The 20,295-nt window shown below is 54.4% G+C and overlaps 1 protein-coding gene across 2 annotated transcripts in view; it reads right to left on the bottom strand.

The window, feature by feature from the left end:
- SNED1 (sushi, nidogen and EGF like domains 1) overlaps positions 1-20,073 on the bottom strand; it is a 77,885-nt gene extending 57,812 nt beyond the window's left edge. For both annotated transcript variants that reach the window (XM_075004105.1, XM_075004106.1), the window contains exon 1: positions 19,499-20,073. In XM_075004105.1, the coding sequence (XP_074860206.1) occupies positions 19,499-19,702 (204 nt within the window). In that variant the 5' untranslated portion in view covers positions 19,703-20,073. The remainder of the gene's footprint in view (positions 1-19,498) is intronic.
- Positions 20,074-20,295: the final 222 nt, after the last annotated feature.

The following is a 20,295-nucleotide window of genomic DNA, read 5'->3' as shown; positions in this document are numbered from 1 at the left end:
GCTGTCTGGAGTGGCCAGCTTCCAGACAGAGATGCCGACCCGTTTCTTGACGCTGAGGGCACGCCGCATGGCGGTGTCCTGGTGCCTGAGTGTGGGGGTGAGCCACTGGCATAGCTCCAGAAATGTCTGCCAGCTCACGCGAAAGTTCTGGAACCAGCAGTCGTCGTCCCACTCTCCGAGCACCAGCCGCTCCCACCAGTCGGTGCTGGTGGGGTAGCTCCACAGCCGGCGGTGCGTGCGGTGGGGGGGAGGGGTGGGGGCGGGGTGCTGCAGGGTTGGGGGTTGCTTCCTCCTCCCCTGCGGGCAGCTCCTCCTCTGTGGCAAGAAGGTGCTCAGCTGCCTCCTGCATGGCATGGAGCAGGGCGAGCGCTGCTCCTGCAGGGGCAGCTGTGTGGACCTCTGGCTGCTGCTGCTGCTGGGGGTCCATGACTGCGTCGCTCGAGGTGTGCGTGCCTATGGCTCTGCAGACCGCGTGCTGTGCAGGCTGCGTGTGTCTGGGAGGGGCCCTTTAAGGGAGCGGCTAGCTGTTGCCCCGGAAGCGTTAGTCCGCCCTGTGACCCTGTCTGCAGCTGTTCCTGGCACCCTTATTTCGATGTGTGCTACTTTGGCGTGTAGACGTTCCCTCGCAGCGCCTATTTCGATGTGGTGCAGCGCAACGTCGACGTTCAATGTCGACGTTGCCAGCCCTGGAGGACGTGTAGACGTTATTCATCGAAATAGCCTATTTCGATGTCACTACATCGAAATAAGCTACTTCAATGTAGCGTTCACATGTAGACGTAGCTTTAGAGTCCTGGCCTTCACAGCGTCCTCTGGTAAGGAGTTCCACAGGTTGACTGTGTGCTGTGTGAAGAAAAACTTTCTTTTATTAGTTTTGAACCTGCTACCCATTAATCTCATTTGGTGTCCTCTAGTTCTTATATTATGGGAGCAAGTAAATAACTTTTCTGTATTCGCTTTCTCCACACCATTCATGATTTTATATACCTCTATCATATCGCCCCTCAGTCTCCTCTTTTCTAGACTGAAAAGTCCCAGTCTCTCTAGCCTCTCCCCATATGGGACCTGTTCCAAACCCTTAATCATTTTAGTTGACCTTTTCTGAACCTTTTCTAATGCCAATATATCTTTTTTGAGGTGAGGAGACCACATCTGCACGCAGTACTCAAGATGTGGGCGTACCATAAGTTTATGTAGGGGAAGTAAGATATTCTTTGTCTTATTTTCTCTCTCTTATTTAATTTTTGTGCCAGTACTTGCCAGTACTGAGTACCAGCACCTTGGCAGCCCCAGCCATGGGACTGGCTGAGAAGGAGAGACGGGGGACTGGCCGACTACACAAAAGGTGATGCCCTCTGTGTGCAGAGCTCTGAGAAGGACGGCACTCAGACCTGGGTACAATTGGCACCCATCTGCTGCCCCTCCTCAGGCTGCCTCGTCACTGACCTGTGCTCAGCACAGTGGGGAAGAGGTGGGTGGGTGGCTGAACAGAGCCCCTCACTGTCCAGAAATCCCAAGCTGAGCTGTGCTGCAGGCCACCCACAGCAAGGCAGGAGCCCAGTGAGTGTTCTTAAGGAGGGAGCATTCACGGCAAAAGCTGCCACTTCTCGGAGGGAGGAGGGGGAATCTGTTCTCTGCCTCACCCCCAGGCACAGGGACTCAGGTCTCACTCAGCAGGGAGTCTCCCCCTTTTCCCCACTCGGAGCCTGAGCTCCTGCTGACGGATGTCAAGGACTGGGCAGCTCCTCACCCCACAGGAACATGCTCCCTGTGCACCAGGTCACAGGGCCCTTGGGTCCAGCTTTGCCTCGTCGGCAAGGAGCAACACTAGGTCAGATGTGACTTCACTGGCCTATGTGGCTGGAGCCATGCTCTGGACTCAGTATGGGATCACTGCTTACAAGGGGCTGGGCCATGGACATCCCCAGCACCAGGGCCTGGGGAACTCTGAACAAGTGAAACACCTCCCACCACAGGCACCATTAATTAATGGGAACCAAGTCCAAATGCCAACTGAAATCTCCCCTTAATGCCTTCATCAATACAGCACCAAGCATAGTGACTGCTGCAGGTGGCCAGTACCTGTGGCTGGTCAGCTGGGAGCACGAAGGCCCTGACTCAGCAGTCTGATCCCTGTGGGCAGGCCTGTCTGTCCAGGGAGCTCTGCCCACGCTTAGCAGAGTGAAGGGTCTGGCCTGATTTGGACTGTCTACTTGATACCTCCTGGGTGAGCTCCTGGACCCCTTTGAAGGCCAGGGGAAAGTGCCCATTGATTTCAGTGGAGACCTTACACCGGATTTTAAGAGCCAGGGGATCCACAGCTGACTTAAGTCAATGGGAACGGCAGGTCCCTGCCATTCGTGCTTGGCACACAGCAGGGGAGAAGCTGTTGGCAGCTTGTCTACACAAGAATTACAGCCCGGTGCTGCTGGGAGCAAGGCAGGCTGAGCGTGGGCCGTATGCACTCAGAGCTGCCCTTCAGGGAGTCTCCCCAAGCACCACATGAACACACAGTCTCTAGTGCAGGTGTGAGGCCGGACTGTGCACAGAAAGCTGACCATGGAACACAGCTCACTCCCTAAATACTCCTCCCTGTGCACAGAGACAGAGTGCAGAGGCCCCTCTAGCTCCTTTAAGCTGTCCTGGTCTGCTTGTTGCCCAGCCAGACCCCACTCCAGTGCGCCTTCTGCAGTGTAGGGCTTAGCTCTTGATTCACGCTTTAATGGAGGTCAAGCACCACGCCTTTGCTGACCCTGCTTGAAATTTAGCCCTAGGTTCACGTGCCCTCAGAATATACATACGTTAGTCTGGGACACATTCGTCCCAGAGGCCCCGACTTTAGATCTCTTGTTTCCAGAGTAAGAGTCCCAGGAAGAGCTGGGCCTTAGGCCTGGGAGGGACAAGTGCCCCCACGAAATAAACTGAAGCCCACAGTTTCTCAAGGCACTGCTACATGCAAGGTGCACTTTACTATTCTTTGCTCCTGCTTCTTCCCTTCCTCTGGCCAGGTTATTTCCTACAGCCTGTAAGCCCAGCCTCATGTGGCTGAATCCTGCTGGCAGGGGAGCCAGAAGGTCCCAGAGCGCTGCTCCTGTTCTGCATAGCCACTGCAATATGCTCTTCTTAGCACTGTCAGTATTTTATCCCCCCACAGAGCACCGCTGGCAGTCTGTCCCAGGACGTCCACTAGTAATAGCTGCTGCGAGCAACCATCCTTACTACGGATCCAAGAGTTTTTCACTTCCAAAGGGCAGTGGGGGGTAGGGCAGTGGGCTGGGGGTCAGGAGAGTGAGGCTCTACTTCCAGCTTTACTGGTGAGTGACTGTGGGCAAGTCATCCTTCCACCCTGTGCCTTGGTTTCCCCTCCCACCTGATACCCAGGTAGATTTCTAGATGTGCCCACAGAAGCTCTTTGGGACAGGGAATGTCTATCACTAAGTACAGCACCAAGTGTTTGGAACCCTGAGCTCAGTCACAGCCATTGTGCTACCACACTACAGAGAGCCACTCATTCATTTCTACACATTCACACTGTCCTCTGGGCACCTCTTCCGTGAACGAAACACTCCCCTCCACACACAAAGGAACTAGCCATTATGCTCCTCCGGTTGTTGAGGCCAACCAACCTCTTTACTATGCACAGGCAGAACCTCTCTGGTCTGGCACCCTAATCCTAACCTGGCCAGCGCTGAATGAGAGAATTTGCTGAAGCACAGGATGTCAATGTTGTTGAGCACATTACCAACCCTCCCACTGCTCACTGGGCTCTTACAAGACAGTTAGGGGTAAATTACATCTAAACAACAGCACAGAACACTGAGAGCCAGGACTGGTGGCTGTAAACAAACTCCGTGGGATGACAGGAAACTTGGCCACACCCATGATAAGTGGTTGTCTGGCTAACTCAAATCATGCCAGATTACGGATGTTGCCGGAGGCGAGTGTGCCGGACTAGAGAGGTACAACCTGTAATTCATTCATATATTCAATCATACCTAGAAACCTGGACCTTTACTTCATTTCAGAGAATCCACTAGTCCCTCCCCAACATCTTCTGTAGTAGAGATTCAAGCAGAGATTTTACACGGGTAAAGAGGGGTATTAACACGAGTCTCAGAACTCGTCACCACTTTGAAATGCAATTAGCTTCAATGCCACACGTGAACCGGTATCCGACTTTACACTGAGCTTTCTGAGTTCCTGAAAAGACAGCACTATTGCTGAACCACACACCCGGTGAGCAGCTTCTCCACAATTGCTTGTTCTTCCATTAAATCAACGTAGTACCAAACGTACAAGGTGAACGATTCAAGGCTCGCAGTTCAGGAGCCCATAGCCTGCCCTGGCCCTTCCTCCACCTGGATACGGACCACAGCCTAGGTCCTATTCACAAAGCAGAATCTGTCCAGCATTACTAACTCCAAGTGCTCCAAGTGGAGTGTCCAGAGAAGTCCTGACATTGTCTTACAGATCATGAGATTGACAAGAAAGAAAAATCAGTAACATTTACCTTTTGGGAGTCTCATGAGAACGGCCTCACTGGGTCAGACTGAGCTAAAGGTCCGTCTAGCTCAGTCTCCTGTCTGCTGACAGAGGCCAATGCCTGATGCCCAAGAGGGAGTGAAGAGAGCAGGTAACCACCAAAGCAATCCTTCTCCTGATGTCCATTTCCACCTCTGACAGAGGCCAGGGACACCGCTCCTACCCAGACTGGCTAATATCCATTGATGGACCTCACCTCCGTCTATTTATCTAGCTCTTTTCTGAACCCTGTTAAAGCCCTGGCCTTCACCACCTCCTCTGGCCAGGACGTCCACAGGCTGACTGTGCTCCGTGTGAACAACAACTGCCCTTTGTTAGTTTTAAACCTGCTACTCGTTAATTTCATTTAGTGACCCTAGCTCTTTTGCTATGGGAACAAGTCAATAACTTTTCCTTATTCACTTTTTCCACACCAGTCATGATTTTATAGACCTCTGTCATATCCCCCCTGAGTCTCCTTTTTTACTAAGCTGCGAAGTCCCAGTCTTTTTATCCTTTCTTCATGTGGCACCCCTTCCAAACCCCTATTCATTTTAGTTGCCCTTTTTCTGAACCTTTTCCAAAGCCAATATATCTTTGTTTGATAGGAGGCAACCACATCTGTAGGCAGTATTCAAAGTATGAGCGTACCATGGATTTATATAGAGGCAATAAGATATTTTCTGTCTTATTTAAAATTTAAAATTTATTCCACTGTTTTTCCTAACTGTCGGGGGGGTCAAACACTGGAATAAATTGCCTGGGGAGGTTGTGGAATCTCCATCGCTGGAGATATTTATGAACAGGTTAGATAGATGTCTATCCGGGATTGGTTTAGACAGTACTTGGTCCTGCCATTGGGGCAGGGGGCTGGACTCGATGGCCTCTCGAGGTCCCTTCCAGTCCTAGTGTTCTATGATTCTATATCCCTTTCTTAATGATTCCTAACATCATGTTCACTTGTTTGACAGCTGCAGCACGTTGGTTGGATGTTTTCAGAGAACTATCCACAATGACTCCAAGATCTCACTCAAGTGGTTATAGCTAAATTAGTCCCCCTCATTTTGGATCTATAGCTGAGATTATTTTTACATTGCATTTATCAGCATTAAAATGCATTTGGCATTTTGTGGCCCCATCGCTTAGTTTTGTGAGATTTTTTGAAGCTTTTCACAGTCTACTTTGGTCTTAACTATTTTGAACAGTTTAGTATCTTAAGCAAATTTTGCCGCCTCACAGTTTACCCCTTTTTCCAGATCATATATAAATAGTGTGACAGGGTCCCTATCAGGCCCCTTTGTGCTTCTCGGAGGTTTTGCGTGCACCTGACACTCGCTGTGGCCCCTTAGCTGCCTGGATCCTTCCAAAGGCAAGGTCCCCGCTTACCGAGCCATTCTCATCACAGGCAAATTCTCAGTGAAGGTGGAGCAGACCCCTCGTTACAGGGTTCGGGCTCCCCTGTTCACCCAGCAAGGCCACCCTCCAGGGAAAGGGTGAGGGGAGTCCAGACCTGCCCACTACCCTAGACTCTAGCCCAGGGTCCCTACAGGAGAAGGGCGGTTATTGGGGTTCTTACCCCTGCCCTAAAGTAGCAGCCTCTCCCTGGGCCATTTCACCCACCACTTCCCTTTGGTACCTGCTCTGCTCTGCTCTGCTCTGCAACCTCCACCCTCTTCCTCCTTGTGCACCTCCCAACTCCTCCTCCCTGCTCCCTGGGGGAAGCCTTTTACAGGGAGTCTGGAGGCTTAACCAGACAGCAGGTGCCCTATTAGCCTAGTACTCCAGGCTGGTCCTTAATGGGCCCCAGCTGTGAGCCTGGTTAGGGCTAGGAAGGCATTGACCCAGTTCCCCATGTACATGCCTTCCATTAGGCTCTTGCAGCCTGCAGGCTGTGGTCTGCCACAATAGGTTAAATAGGATTGGTCCAGTACAGACCCTTGGGGACACCACGAATTACCGGTCTCCTTTCTGAAAACTGACCATTTATTCCTACCCTCTGTTTCCTGTCTTTTAACCAGCTCTCAGTCCATGAGAGGACCTTCCCCCTTATCCCATGACAACTGATTTTATTAAAGAGCCTTTGGTGAGGGACCTTGTCAAAGGCTTTCTGGAAGTCTCATTTTCATGCCTTTCTCTGCTGACATAAAGGGGGAAGAGGAGCTTCGAAGACTATGCTGGAACTCTCGCAGGCCCACATGACTTTAAGCCAGGGATTGGCAACCTTTCCAAGGTGGAGTGCCAGAATGGGACCTTTTCACCTCTACGTACAGGCCGAGTGCCGGTGGCACTTTTCAAAGTCACTAAGAGCCCTACTTACAACAGTGGCATTAGTAAATACAGGAAGACACAGAGCTTTACGAATTAGGTGGGGGGCTGGTAGCATTACCTGGTCTCTTGTTCACCCACAGGTGGCCTGGCTTTGAGCAAGCTCCCAGGTGCATGGGGGAGGAGGGGTTGGGCTGAGTTCTTGCCTCACGTGCTAAAGAAAACCACTAGTGTGCCACTCAGCATGCGTGCCCGGGGTTGCTGACCCCTACTCTAGCAGTTGGGGCGGTAAGAAAAGTGCTAACTCCCAGGCAAGCTGGCAATGTTGTCCCGGCTGCCCTGTGCCACTCCGACCCCTGTGCCCTGAGGGGGTAAAATGCCCCAGTGGGGGGAGTGCTGAAGCAGACTGCAGCACAAGGCGCTGGGCAGCAGTGAATCAGAGCCAGGGAACGCCCACCGTTTTGTTCCCAAAGGCCAGTGGAGAGGCGGGGCATGTCTCTGAGCACAGACTTGTCCTCCCCCCTTAGTGTCAGACTCCTGGGTTACTCCCCTGCCTCAGGAACTAAACTCACACAGGTTTCAGCTCCCTAACCAAACAGCCGGCCCCTAGGAGAGATTAATGAACCAAACATCAGCTGTCCAAGCCTCACGTGTGAGCACCGTCTTTGCATTTTCACACGCCTGTGCTTTGGCTCACTGACGTGGGATGGAAACAGTGCAGCAGCCCCCTGTGCTGGGGCCCCATGCCACAACACAAGGGCCTTTGGGGCAGGCAGGCAGCCCCCAGGCACACAACAACTTGGTGTGGCTGGCAATGATGGGAAGAGCATCAGCTGCTCTCAATCCCTGGAGCACCAGGGGCTTCCAGGAACCAGCAGCACGGACCGTGCCTACGGATCCTGGTCAGTCCACACTGAGCACGGCCAAACTTGTGTCACTAAGCAGGGCTGGCAGCGGCAGCTCTCTACCTGTCTGCACTGCTGGGCAGCCTCGATGCCCCTGGTGTCACTGCACACTTCTCAGGCCACTTGTCCCTTTGCCCGACCTCCGGAAACCAGCCCAACCCCTTCGATTAGCTCCAGGGTCTCCCAGTTCAGCCCTCAGGGCCACCGCTGAGGAGGGGTCACCCCCTCAGCCGAACTGCAGCCCACGGACAATGCAGTCAGGCAGCCCCAGCAGGAGGTGCTGCTGCACAGCAGTGGCAACGCCCCAACCTCTGCGTCCCCAAGCCAGAGCACTGGCAGAGAGGCACGAGGGACAGGCAGGGGCTCAGCAAACCTGGGAGGCAGAGATGTGCAAAACTCAGACGGGGTCCCAATCATCTGACCTGCAAGTAACAGACAGTGTGAAAAAGCTCTGGCCACTCACCTGGGGTCCTCAGAGGCTCACTGTGACCCTGCACAGAGCCTCTGCCCCTCTCCTCACAGCCCGCTGAGCCAGCCTCAGCCTGGGCTAGCCCTGTAGCCCAAGTCCTGCTGCAGTCTCCCTGCCCCACAGATGGGTGAAGCCATTGGCCCCAGCAGAGCGAAGCTGGAGCACTAGCTCTAAGCTCCCCTCCTGTCAAGTCGTCAGAACGCTGAGCCGCCAGGCCAGGCCAGGCCTTTCTCCTAGATCTGAGGGCCAGAGGGGCAATCAGAGCACCCGGTTCACAGCTCCTTTGGCTGCGGCTTGTGAGTTGCAAATGGCTCTTTATGTATCTCCTGCAGCTCTTTGTACACCACGACATTACAACATGGTGTGACTGAAGTATTACCCGATCTAAGGCAGCAACCAATCAGGACACTTATCCTATGCTGTTAACCAATTGTAGTCAATGAAATAATAATACTTGATCAATTTCTAGCCCACCATCGACCTCAGCCTGCACCAGTCCACCCAAGAGATCCGCTTCCTGGAAACTAACCGTCATATGAACACTGCCCTATGCCTGAAACCAATGGCACGAGAGGCAGCTGAACGGAAGTCCAATTACAAGTTCATCTCTATCCACCAGGCTTGAACAAAGATCTTAGCTGGTCTGTGCACTGAGAGGCAGGAACAATTCAGAGGGTGTGAGGTATTTGTCCAAATTACTGGCCTTGCGGCCCGCCAGGCACTTCTGTGCATGCTGGACTCTAAGGCCCAAGAGGCACATTTGTGAATGAAACATAGAACCCCAGGGCTGGAAGGGACCTCAGGAGGTCATCTAGTCCAGCGCCCTGCTTCAAGCAGGATCACAACCCCCACTAAGTTTTTCCTGATATCCAACCTACACCTCTCCTTCTTCAACTTCAGGCCACTGCTCCGTGTTCTGCCATCTGACACCACTGAGAACAGTTTCTCACTCTCCTCTTTAGAGCTCCCCTTCAGGAAGTTGAGGGCTGCTATTAAATCACCCCCTCAGTCTTCTCTTCTGTAAACTAAACAAGCCCAAATCCCTCAGCCTCTCCTCATAGGTCATGTGCTCCAGCCCCTTAATCATTTTTGTTGCCCTCCACTGAACCTGCTCCAGCAAATCCACATCCTTTTTATACTGGGGGGCCCAAAACTGGACACAATATTCCAGATGTGGCCTCACCAGTGCTGAATAGAGGGGAACAACCACTTCTCTAGATCTGCTTGAAATGCTCCTCCTAATGCACCCTAGTATGCCGTTAGTAGCTTCTTGGCTACAAGGGCACACTGTTTACTCATATTCAGCCTTTCATCCACCATAACCCCTAGGTCCCTTTCCATTGTACTGCTACTGAGCCAGTTGGTCCCCAGCCTGTAGCAATGCTTGGGATTCTTCCGCCCCAGGTGCAGGACTCTACACTTCTCCTTGTTGAGATTCGTAAGATTTCTTTTGGCCCAGTTCTCCAATTTATCCAGGTCACTCTGGATTCTCTCTCTGCCCTCCAACGTATCTACCTCTCCCCCTAGTTTTGTGTCATCCACAAACTTGCTGAGAGTGCAGCCCAGTCCCTCATCCAGGTCATTAATAAAGATGTTGAACAACACCAGCCCCAGAACCGAGCCTTGCAGCACTCCGCTTAAAACCAACCGCCATCCAGATAGCGAGCCATTGACCACCACCTGTTGGGCTCGATCATCAAGCCAGCTTTGTATCCATCTTAGAGTCCAAGGATCCAATACATATTTCCTTAACTTATGGGCAAGAATGTTGTGGGAGACCATATCAGAAGCTTTGCTGAAGTCAAGGTATATCACATCCACTGGTTTCCCCATGTCCACTGAGCCTGTCACCTCGTCATAGAAGCTAATCAGATTGGTCAGACAGGACTTGCCCTTGATGAATCCATGTTGGCTACTTTTGATCACTTTCCCCTCTTCCAAGTGCTTCAAAATGGATTCCTTGAGGATCCCCTCCATTATTTTCCCAGGGACTAAGGTAAGGCTGACTCGTCTATAGTTCCCTTGATTATCCTCTTTTCTTTTTTAAAGATGGGCACTACGTTTGCCTTTTTCCAGTCATCCAGGGTCTCTCCCAATCTCCAAGAGTCTTCAAAGATAACAGCCAAAGGTTCAGCAATGGCATCTGCCAATTCACTCAGTACCCTCGGGTGCATTAAATCCAGACCCATGGATTTATGTACATCTAATTTTTCTAGAGAGCTCAGAACTTGTTCCTTCCCCACAGATGGCTGCCCTCCACCTTTCCATACTGAATTGTCTAGGACCGTCGTGTGGAAGTTGACTTTGTCCGTGAAGACTAAGGCAAAAAAACCATTGAGTACTTCAGCTTTTCCTGCATCATCTGTCACTAGGTTACCTCCCTCTTCCAGTAATGGCCCCAAACCTTCTCTGATAACCTGTTTATTGTTAACATGCCTGTAGAAACCCTTCTTGTTACTCTTCACATCCCTTGCCAGCTGCAGTTCCAATTGTGCTCTCGCTTTCCCGATTGCTCCCCAGCATTCTCCAGCCATATGTTTATACTCCTCCTTAGTCCACTGTCCACGTTTCTCTTTCTTGTATGCATCCTTTTTGAGTTTAAGCTGACTAAGGATTTCCTTGTTAAGCCAAACTGGTTGCCTACCATGTTTGCATTTCTTAGTGTGCAGCAAGATGGTTTGTTCCTGTGCCTTCATTAAGACTTCTTTAAAATTCTGCCCATTCTCTTGAACACTTTTCCCGTTCATCTTCATTTCCCAAGCAGTCCTGTTCATTAGTTCTCTCAGGGAGTCGCAGTCTGCTCTTTTGAAATCAAGGGTCTGTATGTTACTGTTCACCCTTCTTCCTTTTGTCAGGATTCTGAAATCTATGATCTCATGGTCACTGCAGCCCAGGTTTCCACCCATATCTACTTCTCCTACTAGTTCTTCCCTGTTTGTGAGCAGCAGGTCAAATTGTACATGGCTCCTGGTTAGTTCCCTCAGCATTTGTACCAAGAAGTTAACACCAACATTCTCCAAAAACTTCCTGGATTGTCTGTGCGCCGCTGTATTGGTCTCCCAATAAATGTCCGGATGATTAAAGTCTCCCATGAGAACCAGGGCCTGTGATTTGGAACCTTCACTTAACTGTTTAAAGAAATTCTCATCTCCCTGATCTGGCAGTCTATAGCAGATACCAACTACAACATCACCTCTGTTACTTCCGCCTCTAAGCTTAACCCAAAGACACTCACATGGATTTTCTCCCTCCTTATATTGGAGCTCTGAGCAAACATACTGCTCCCCCACATAGAGCGCAACTCCTCCTCCTTTTCTCCCATCTGTCCTTCCTGAACAGTTTATACCCATCCATGACCATGCTCCAGTTGTGCGAATTGTCCCACTAAGTCTCCGTTATTCCAAGCACCTCATACTTCTTTGAATGTCTGCTTTCTGTCAGCTCTTCCCAGTAGTTTGGTGCCAGCTGTTCCCAGGGCCCCCTCCAAGGTCTAGCACTGCCACCCTCTCGTCTGCTGTCCATATGCCCTGATGGCTTCAGTGTGCTACATAGCCTAAGAGGTCAGTGACAACTCCCTGCCCCAGTACCCTGGGAGCTCTTTAACGGGACTGGTTTGATAACCCCAGCTGACAACCCTCAGGCAGGCAGTGGCAGGTGGGATCCAGTGATGTGTCTGCTCTGAGTCTCCCCCGCCGGAAGGGTTCTCTCCTATTCTCTGGGCTGCTTGGCAAGCAGCAGTCACTGAGACTCCCTGCTGCTCTTTGGTTCTTTGTAATTGTTTGGCTGAGGTTCTGCTGACTCGTTTCATTTACTGGGTAAGCTGAGGAAAGCCCCGACTGTGCGGCTCAGTGAGACACATTTCTTGCAGTCCAGGCCCAAGATGAAGAAAGTTGGGGAATCTCAGCTGCCACATCATATCTGCTGCGCAGGGCCAGGCAGGGACATGACATGAGGACCAGGCTGGCAATAAGCAACACGCATGTCCTGTGTGGGCCCACAGCTGTGGGGCTCCTTGTCTCAGGGTGAGCTCATGTGGCCCAGTGCACGAGAACCTTGACACTTTGGAAAGAAGCAGCCCTAGGACCCCTGCAGAGGCCAGCGAAACAACAGGCACTGCTCCTGCCTTAGCACTGTGACTGACACAGACTTGGAGCCTCACCCGGCACCTCCGAGTGGTGGCTTTCACGGGAGCAAGATCAAGCTGAAATTCATCTCCCTTTTGCCTGGGGCCTCTAGGCCAGAGCTTTCAGACAGGCCCAGCACCCACAAGTGAGGGCAATTTTCAAGTGCTCAGTCTCCATCCACCCCTCGGAGACAAAGGGAGCCTCCCCCCATGGAGACAAAGGACAGCTGAGCTCCTGAAATGTGACCGCTACCCCCGTGCTGGATGTTGACCATCCAAAAGTCTGCCCCCCACATGCCTTCCCTGCCCTCACCTCCACAGGCCAAGCCCGGATGTCCCGACTCAGTCTGGGGGTAGCTTCCAGCCAGGCAAGGTCCCAGTGGACCAAATTCTGGTCTCACCAGAGTTGAGGTCCCTTTGCCACTGGTGTCTGTGCAGCCAGGGCTGGGCCCACTGATCTCCATAGTTCTCTCTTTCCCAAACTGAGAACATCGCCACACCCTTCAGGACTTCGACCTTATTGACATATCCCCTCCCCCAGTGCCGTCCCTGTGCTTATCTCCTGATTTTCAGTCTTTTAATTTTCTGCTGCATACCCCTTGATATCATTTCACGTACCACCGGTGGCTACCACGCTTTGGGAAACACTGCCATAGCAGATCCCTGTGTATTAGGGACTGGATGCACACTGAGTGAGGATGTCAGAACATGTCCCTGTGAATTGTAATGCATTATGTCGGTCCCCAGTGCCAGGTGAAAGCAGCTGGACATGCAAAGCTTTCTCCACAAGCCATTAATGCTTCTGCTGATTGCTTCTGAAAGGGCCAGGTTCTGAGAGCTGTCCTCACGCTAGGTAGCTCTAGCTCCAGAGGTGCTCTCATGGGTTGAAACTCTGGGCCCAGTGGCTGTAGCAGGGCTGGGATGTGCCATAGGCATGATTCCACATGGGTAAGGGTTTCTGGACCCAGCCCACTGCTATATGAATAATCAAGTCTCCTATTGCCCTGGAAAGTCGGTGCAAAGATAGAGCTTGTGGCGCTAGTCACCACACAAATGGAGTGATCTGTGTAGAGCCTGACAGGACCTCACAGAAGGTGACACGGTTCAAAGGAGCCACGAGGATCCTATGCAGGAGCTAGGGTGAGCCCTGCTACGTGCAATAGCGAAGTCTTCAAACAGTTCCATTTCTTCTTCCATTTAAGGCCCTCAAAACACTTCAGAAACAATAGCTGAAGCTGTTAGGCAGGGAAACCTGATCCCTGCTTTACCGAGGGAATGCAAAGGTGCAGAGACAGGTCGGTGGACACAGCCAGCGTCCCACAGCATGTTGGCAGCAGAGGGAACATCAAGCATTCAGCTCCTAATTTCTAGGCATATGCTTTGTTCTAAGCACCAGCTTCCGACCACCCTCTCCTACGCCTCCACTTAGCACGGGGCACCAGTAGAGTGCATTTTGGGTTGCAGAGAGGGGCCTGGTTCAGGGACGCTGCTCCGGTGCTTCAGGCAAGTGCTTCCCTGACCAGAGCCTTGTCGAGTGGTGCCTCAGACCAAGCCAGTGGAGTTCTTTGCGCTCATGAGGGCGGCTCCCTCGGCCCGTCTGGGCCTGCTCTCCTGCTGTACAGTTTGATGGCAGAAGTAGATTGGAGGTGGCAGACCACAAGCATAGAAGGGCACCAGCCATGCAGATGGAACAGGTGCATTTGGGATGAAGCAGACACTGTCTTTGGACAGAGACTGTAGGAGAAGGGAGCAGCCCCAGCCAAGGTGCAGGAAGGGGTGACTCCTGCATTTGTCGGGAAGCAGCACGGTGCTTCACCAGCCCAATGAGGCAGCAGTCACAGTCTCTCTCTGGGGATTATCAGGCACTTTCCACAGCCTTCAGCACCTGCACATCGGTTTTCAACTCCGCAGAAGCCTTACCAGCCCTGCTCGAATGCTGCCATTCCCAAGCCTTGCGGGGACACTGCACATTCACACAAGGCTGCGCTCAGGTGGGTTTCAAGCCACCACAGAGACACACATTTAAACATCCAGCCCATCAGCCCTCTCTGTCACTGTCCCCACCTTCGATTCCTAACACGTTGCACTGATAAGACAAGTTCTTTCTTAAAGCCCCCACCCCAGGGATGGGTTGTAACCAGGGCCTGAGTCCTGGGATCCCCTCAGCCAGGGAGCTGGATCATCAAAGGAAACCCCCAAACATAAGAGGCAGAGATCTTGGTTATCCCCCTGCTGGCCCCGGCACAGAGTCTAGCCAAGTATGGAGATCTTGTGATCCTCAGACAAACTTAGAGCTGTTATGGCCAAAAGGGACAATTGCCATAATGTCATCTGACCTCCCGTGTAACTTTGGCCATGAGCTGTGCATCCAGCCTGGACCTTGTGACTGAGCTACAGTATCTCTGCCTTAACTGATAGGGTGATGGAGAGCCCAGTGCAACTCTGGATAAGTTGTTCCACTGATGAATTACCTTCTCTGTTGTATACTTAGATGCTGCCTAGGAGTGTCAATCCACTCAGTGCTGGTTTCACCTGGCATACAACTACCTACTACTGCTACTAGCTCATGAAGTCACCCCATTAGCTCCAGTGGTTTGGTAATGAATCTCCAGAGCTAGGAAGACACAGTGGGATTGGTATACCAGGAACACATGGGACAGATTCGCCATCACCTGGTACCCAGCATTGTCATTCACACTGGCACAGAGTGAACAAGTCACCATCATTGCTCTGCCAGCAGTCGCTTTGCTCTGAGATGTAAACAAAAGCAGCATCAGGCAACTGTTCAAATCTCCTAGGCTAGAACTTCCAAGTCATATCTTCATGTTTCTTCTCCCTCTTTGCCGCTTAGGGACATTTGGAATGAAAGCAAGAGCCTTATCTCCAAAGAGTTCACCTGCTTGAATGGCCATTGCCACATTAGAGCCTCACCCTTGGATTATGGAACAACCATCTCAATGGAGCACAGGCTCCAAATTCCAGTGACTCTGCCTCTGAGAGGCCGGAGACGGCAGGGGAGGGGCAATTAAGGGACTTGTTTCATGAAGACCACTAATAAGGATGGGCAGAGGGGAGATGAACACACAGACTGGCCTATAAATGGAATGTTGTTCAGAATGTTCTCTGGGTTGTTAGCAGGGCTCTGAGCATTCCCTAGCATTGCTTCACCATTCAGCCCCTGGAGGTTCATTCTATACAGCACCCAAGACCCTATAGTATGCATCCCCCAGCCTCATATTCCAGCCAGAGTCTACGACGCATGAGCTCATATCCATGAATCACCATATCACTACTAGCCAACAGCGCACATTCTCAGGTCACTTTTGGGATGTTTCTGCTAACCACTGGCCAAGACCATACACACACTACAAGCAGCAGGAATATAATTCCTGAGGTCACCTCTGCAATACATCTGATCTTCACCAGTTCGAGAAAGGAGTCCTCAGACCAGCTCCTCCATTCAACTGGTCTCTCTGGCTCAGGTCCTGGGGGAGCTGAGCCCTGGTACGACACCTGCACTTCACCAGCAGAAAGATGGGGTGTGAGTGGTGCCTTGGGGGTCTGTTTGTCCCTGGGACTCCTCTAAGAGTTCCCTAATCACCAACCTGGGCAACAGCACTCTGGCTCAGTAGAGGGACAGCTGAGAAGGGGGCGGAGAAGGGGGAAGGTAAGTGACTGGTGAGGTTTTGCACAAACCCAGCGGAACTTCTCATGAGGCTCCTGCCTTGCTCCCGCCTGTTCTCTTTAAATACCAAAAGCGTTCTCCACGGCTGAGTACACCTCTGGTGCTCCAGACTCAGTCAGAACCGTTCAACTGTCCCCAAGCAAATCCAGACACATTTGGAACGCTTTAAGCTGAATTAAAAGGTGGGGGAGGGGCATGGAGAAAAACAACAGCAGCCAACTCTTAGCCTTCCTGTTGCTCTCCGGGGTGGATGGAAGGGAGCTCCAGATGGGTTTGAGCAGCCTGTGAGAGGTGCTGCTCAGCTCCTCAGGTGCTGTGGAGGTATCAGGATACAAGGCTCAGCACTGCAAGTGGCAGAACTGTCACCCGAGAAGGATGGAGAGGAAATGGCTGCTGGGGATCTCAGACTGGGTGTTTTTTTATGGAAGCCCCTTGGACTGCCTTCCACCCAGAGCCCCCCAGGAGTGGGGAGGGTTGGGTGTTCTCTAAAAGCAACAGCTGGGCAGGGGCTGTGTGCAGGAGAGGCACCCGCAGGCCGGAGTGGAGTGCGCAGCTGGGCAGGGGCCGTGTGCCGGAAGGGCACCTGCAGGCCGGGGTGGAGTGCGCAGCTGGGCAGGGGCTGTGTGCAGGAGAGGCACCCGCAGGCTGGGATGGAGTGCGCAGCTGGGCAGGGGCTGTGTGCAGGAGAGGCACCCGCAGGCCGGGGTGGAGTGCGCAGCTGGGCAGGGGCTGTGTGCAGGAGGGGCACCCGCAGGCCGGGATGGAGTGCGCAGCTGGGCAGGGGCTGTGTGCCGGAAGGGCACCCGCAGGCCGGGGTGGAGTGCGCAGCTGGGCAGGGGTTGTGTGCCGGAAGGGCACCCGCAGGCCGGGGTGGAATGCGCAGCTGGGCAGGGGCTGTGTGCCGGAAGGGCACCCGCAGGCCGGGGTGGAATGCACAGCTGGGCAGGGGCTGTGTGCAGGAGGGGCACCCGCAGGCCGGGATGGAGTGCGCAACTGGGCAGGGGCTGTGTGCAGGAGAGGCACCCGCAGGCCGGGGTGGAGTGCGCAACTGGGCAGGGGCTGTGTGCAGGAGAGGCACCCGCAGGCCGGGGTGGAGTGCGCAACTGGGCAGGGGCTGTGTGCAGGAGGGGCACCCTCAGGCCGGGGTGGAGTGCGCAACTGGGCAGGGGCTGTGTGCAGGAGGGGCACCCGCAGGCAGGGGTGGAGTGCGCAGCTGGGCAGGGGCTGTGTGCAGGAGGAGCACCCGCAGGCAGGGGTGGAGTGCGCAGCTGGGCAGGGGCTGTGTGCAGGAGAGGCACCCTCAGGCCGGGGTGGAGTGCGCAGCTGGGCAGGGGCTGTGTGCAGGAGAGGCACCCGCAGGCCGGGGTGGAGTGCGCAACTGGGCAGGGGCTGTGTGCAGGAGGGGCACCCGCAGGCAGGGGTGGAGTGCGCAGCTGGGCAGGGGCTGTGTGCAGGAGGAGCACCCGCAGGCCGGGGTGGAGTGCGCAGCTGGGCAGGGGCTGTGTGCAGGAGAGGCACCCGCAGGCCGGGGTGGAGTGCGCAGCTGGGCAGGGGCTGTGTGCAGGAGGGGCACCCGCAGGCCGGGGTGGAGTGCGCAGCTGGGCAGGGGCTGTGTGCAGGAGGGGCACCCGCAGGCCGGGGTGGAGTGCGCAGCTGGGCAGGGGCTGTGTGCCGGAGGGGCACCCGCAGGCCGGGGTGGAGTGCGCAGCTGGGCAGGGGCTGTGTGCCGGAGGGGCACCCGCAGGCCGGGGTGGAGTGCGCAGCTGGGCAGGGGCTGTGTGCAGGAGGGGCACCCGCAGGCCGGGATGGAGTGCGCAGCTGGGCAGGGGCTGTGTGCAGGAGGGGCACCCGCAGGCCGGGGTGGAGTGCGCAGCTGGGCAGGGGCTGTGTGCAGGAGGGGCACCCGCAGGCCGGGGTGGAATGCGCAGCTGGGCAGGGGCTGTGTGCCGGAGGGTCACCCGCAGGCCAGGGTGGAGTGCGCAGCTGGGCAGGGGCTGTGTGCCGGAAGGGCACCCGCAGGCCGGGGTGGAATGCGCAGCTCGGCAGGGGCTGTGTGCCGGAGGGACACCCGCAGGCCGGGATGGAGTGCGCAGCTGGGCAGGGGTTGTGTGCCGAAAGGGCACCCGCAGGCCGGGATGGAGTGCGCAGCTGGGCAGGGGTTGTGTGCCGGAAGGGCACCCGCAGGCCGGGGTGGAATGCACAGCTTGGCAGGGGCTGTGTGCCGGAGGGGCACCCGCAGGCCGGGATGGAGTGCGCAGCTGGGCAGGGGCTGTGTGCAGGAGGGGCACCCGCAGGCCGGGGTGGAATGCAATGCAATTCCACCCCCAATAGCTTCAGCAGAGCAAAGCCCAGTTGCATGTGCAGAAGAATTGGCCCACCCTGCTCCTAGCCAGTGTTAATCATCTTGCCTGGCGATCATGCTTGGATGGCGGGCAAGGAGAATGCAGAGCAATGTCTGGTGTGTGCTGGGCAGGGGTCCTTCCATGACAGAGCTCCGTGGCCAGAGGCAGTGACACAGCCTGATGCCAGCAATGCCCCCACAAACGCCATGGGAATACACACTTTGAAGCCCAAATCACCACCAGTCATTTGGAATGCTAGATTTCCTGCCCCACCTGCCATGCCCTCAGAGAGTCTGGTCTACCTTGGTCGTGTCCGCTGGCACAGCCACGCTGGCCAGGCTGTGACTTCCAAAGGCCCCTTCCAACCAACCCCAGCGTGCAGGCTGCTACGCCGTGCTACAGCTCCTTTCACTTGCCAAACCAGTAAACGCTGCCCTGGCAAAAGCCCTTTTTTGGCCGGTGTAAGCAGAGCCCACACGAGGCACTATCATGCTCTCCTGGCAAACCTCCTGCTCCAACCTGAGCTGCAATCACAGAGCCTCTGTGCCATCAGTAGCCTGTGTGAATACAGCAGCAGTTGCAGTCTGGTTCCCAGGGACCGGTGTACATGTCCTCAAAACCAATGCCTGTGATGGCTGAGCAGAGACACCAAGGGTCACGTGGCCACTGAAACAGACCCCTTTCCTCCCTGCAGGCCCAGGAGTGCTGGAGCCGCAGGGAGGGTTGCAGTGCAGCAGTCTGTACTGGACCCAGACTCCACAACTTCCTTTTCTTGCTCACTCTCACAGGCACTAGCTCTGACTTGTGGAAAGCAAAAGTCGGAGCAGAGGCTGGGAGAAAAGCGTCAGCTCCCTGGTGCCACCCTGCCCAGCCCTGGTCCTTTGCCTGCCCTGGGGGCCATTTCAGTGCCAAAAGCAACTGGTCTCTCACTTTTTCCCTCCCAGCTCTCCCTCTCTCTCCACTCAGCCTGGGCTGCAAGGGAACACCAGCTCTGCCTCGTGCGAGCTCTGGAGAGGGCTCACTATGTGGCTCAACCGTCCCAAGGTGGGCAGCGGCCTGGCCACTCTGTCACGCCAGGAACTGGCAGCTTGCAGGGTGCACTGCGATGCCCCAGAAAAGCTGCTCTGCAGTGAAGCCTGCAGAGCCCTCCACCTCCTCCTGAACCAGAGTAAAGAAGTTGCTACTTACATACAGTCCTGTGTGTCCCACTCCAAAGAAAGGGAATGTCACTGAGATTGGCTGAAGCCCGGAGCCTCCATCATCCTGTTTCAAAGTGACAGCATCCCCCTGCTCCAAGCCAAAGGGGTAAAAGTCAGCCAGAGGCACAAGACCCTCGACCCAAACCCAGTTCCCCAGGGCTAGGAGCAGTGTCCAGCCAGCCGGGCCCCGCATCTCCACAACACACCAGCTGTCGCTTAGTTCAACTCAGAGTTACACCAGGGCTTTTCTCTTTCTGGCTTTCACGGAGCAGCGTTTGCACAACCCTCTATCTGTCCTCGCGCAGGCTGCTTGGGCATTAAAGCTGGCAGGGTTTGCTTGTGTTTGGAGGGGCCAGGGTGGGCAGGGGAAGTAGTAAAAAACGGCGGAGCTGCAAACTCCCTAGCAGAATAAATCGGCACAGAGCTGAGTGGCGAAAAGCCAGAGTCCCCCCGCTCCCCCCTCCTAGGCAGCGTAGCCTGGGCAGAGTTAGGCACCACTGCAGAGAGCCACAATCGCTGTATAGACAGAAGGGTCCCAGAATCGCAGGTCAGGCGCTGTGGGTCTCTCTCCACTGGCTCTCTGCTCGCAGTTACACTAATGTCTCTGTTCAGCTGGGGGGGGAGAAGGGGGGGGTCTCATTCACACAGCAAACTCCACCCCTGATGGCTGGGCTTTAAATAGCCAGGAATGGCCAGCCAATCAGGGACCTTGGGGCGGAGCTATGTAAATGTCACACTCCTCTTAAAGAGCAAGGGCCAGGCAGCCAGCAGTGGGGGGTGGGGGGT

The sequence above is a fragment of the Carettochelys insculpta genome, chromosome 10 (genome assembly GCF_033958435.1).
Source record: "Carettochelys insculpta isolate YL-2023 chromosome 10, ASM3395843v1, whole genome shotgun sequence".
Taxonomy (NCBI): Eukaryota; Metazoa; Chordata; order Testudines; family Carettochelyidae; genus Carettochelys; species Carettochelys insculpta.
Note: the sequence above shows the minus strand (reverse complement) of the source record. Positions and strands in the feature narration are given on the sequence as shown.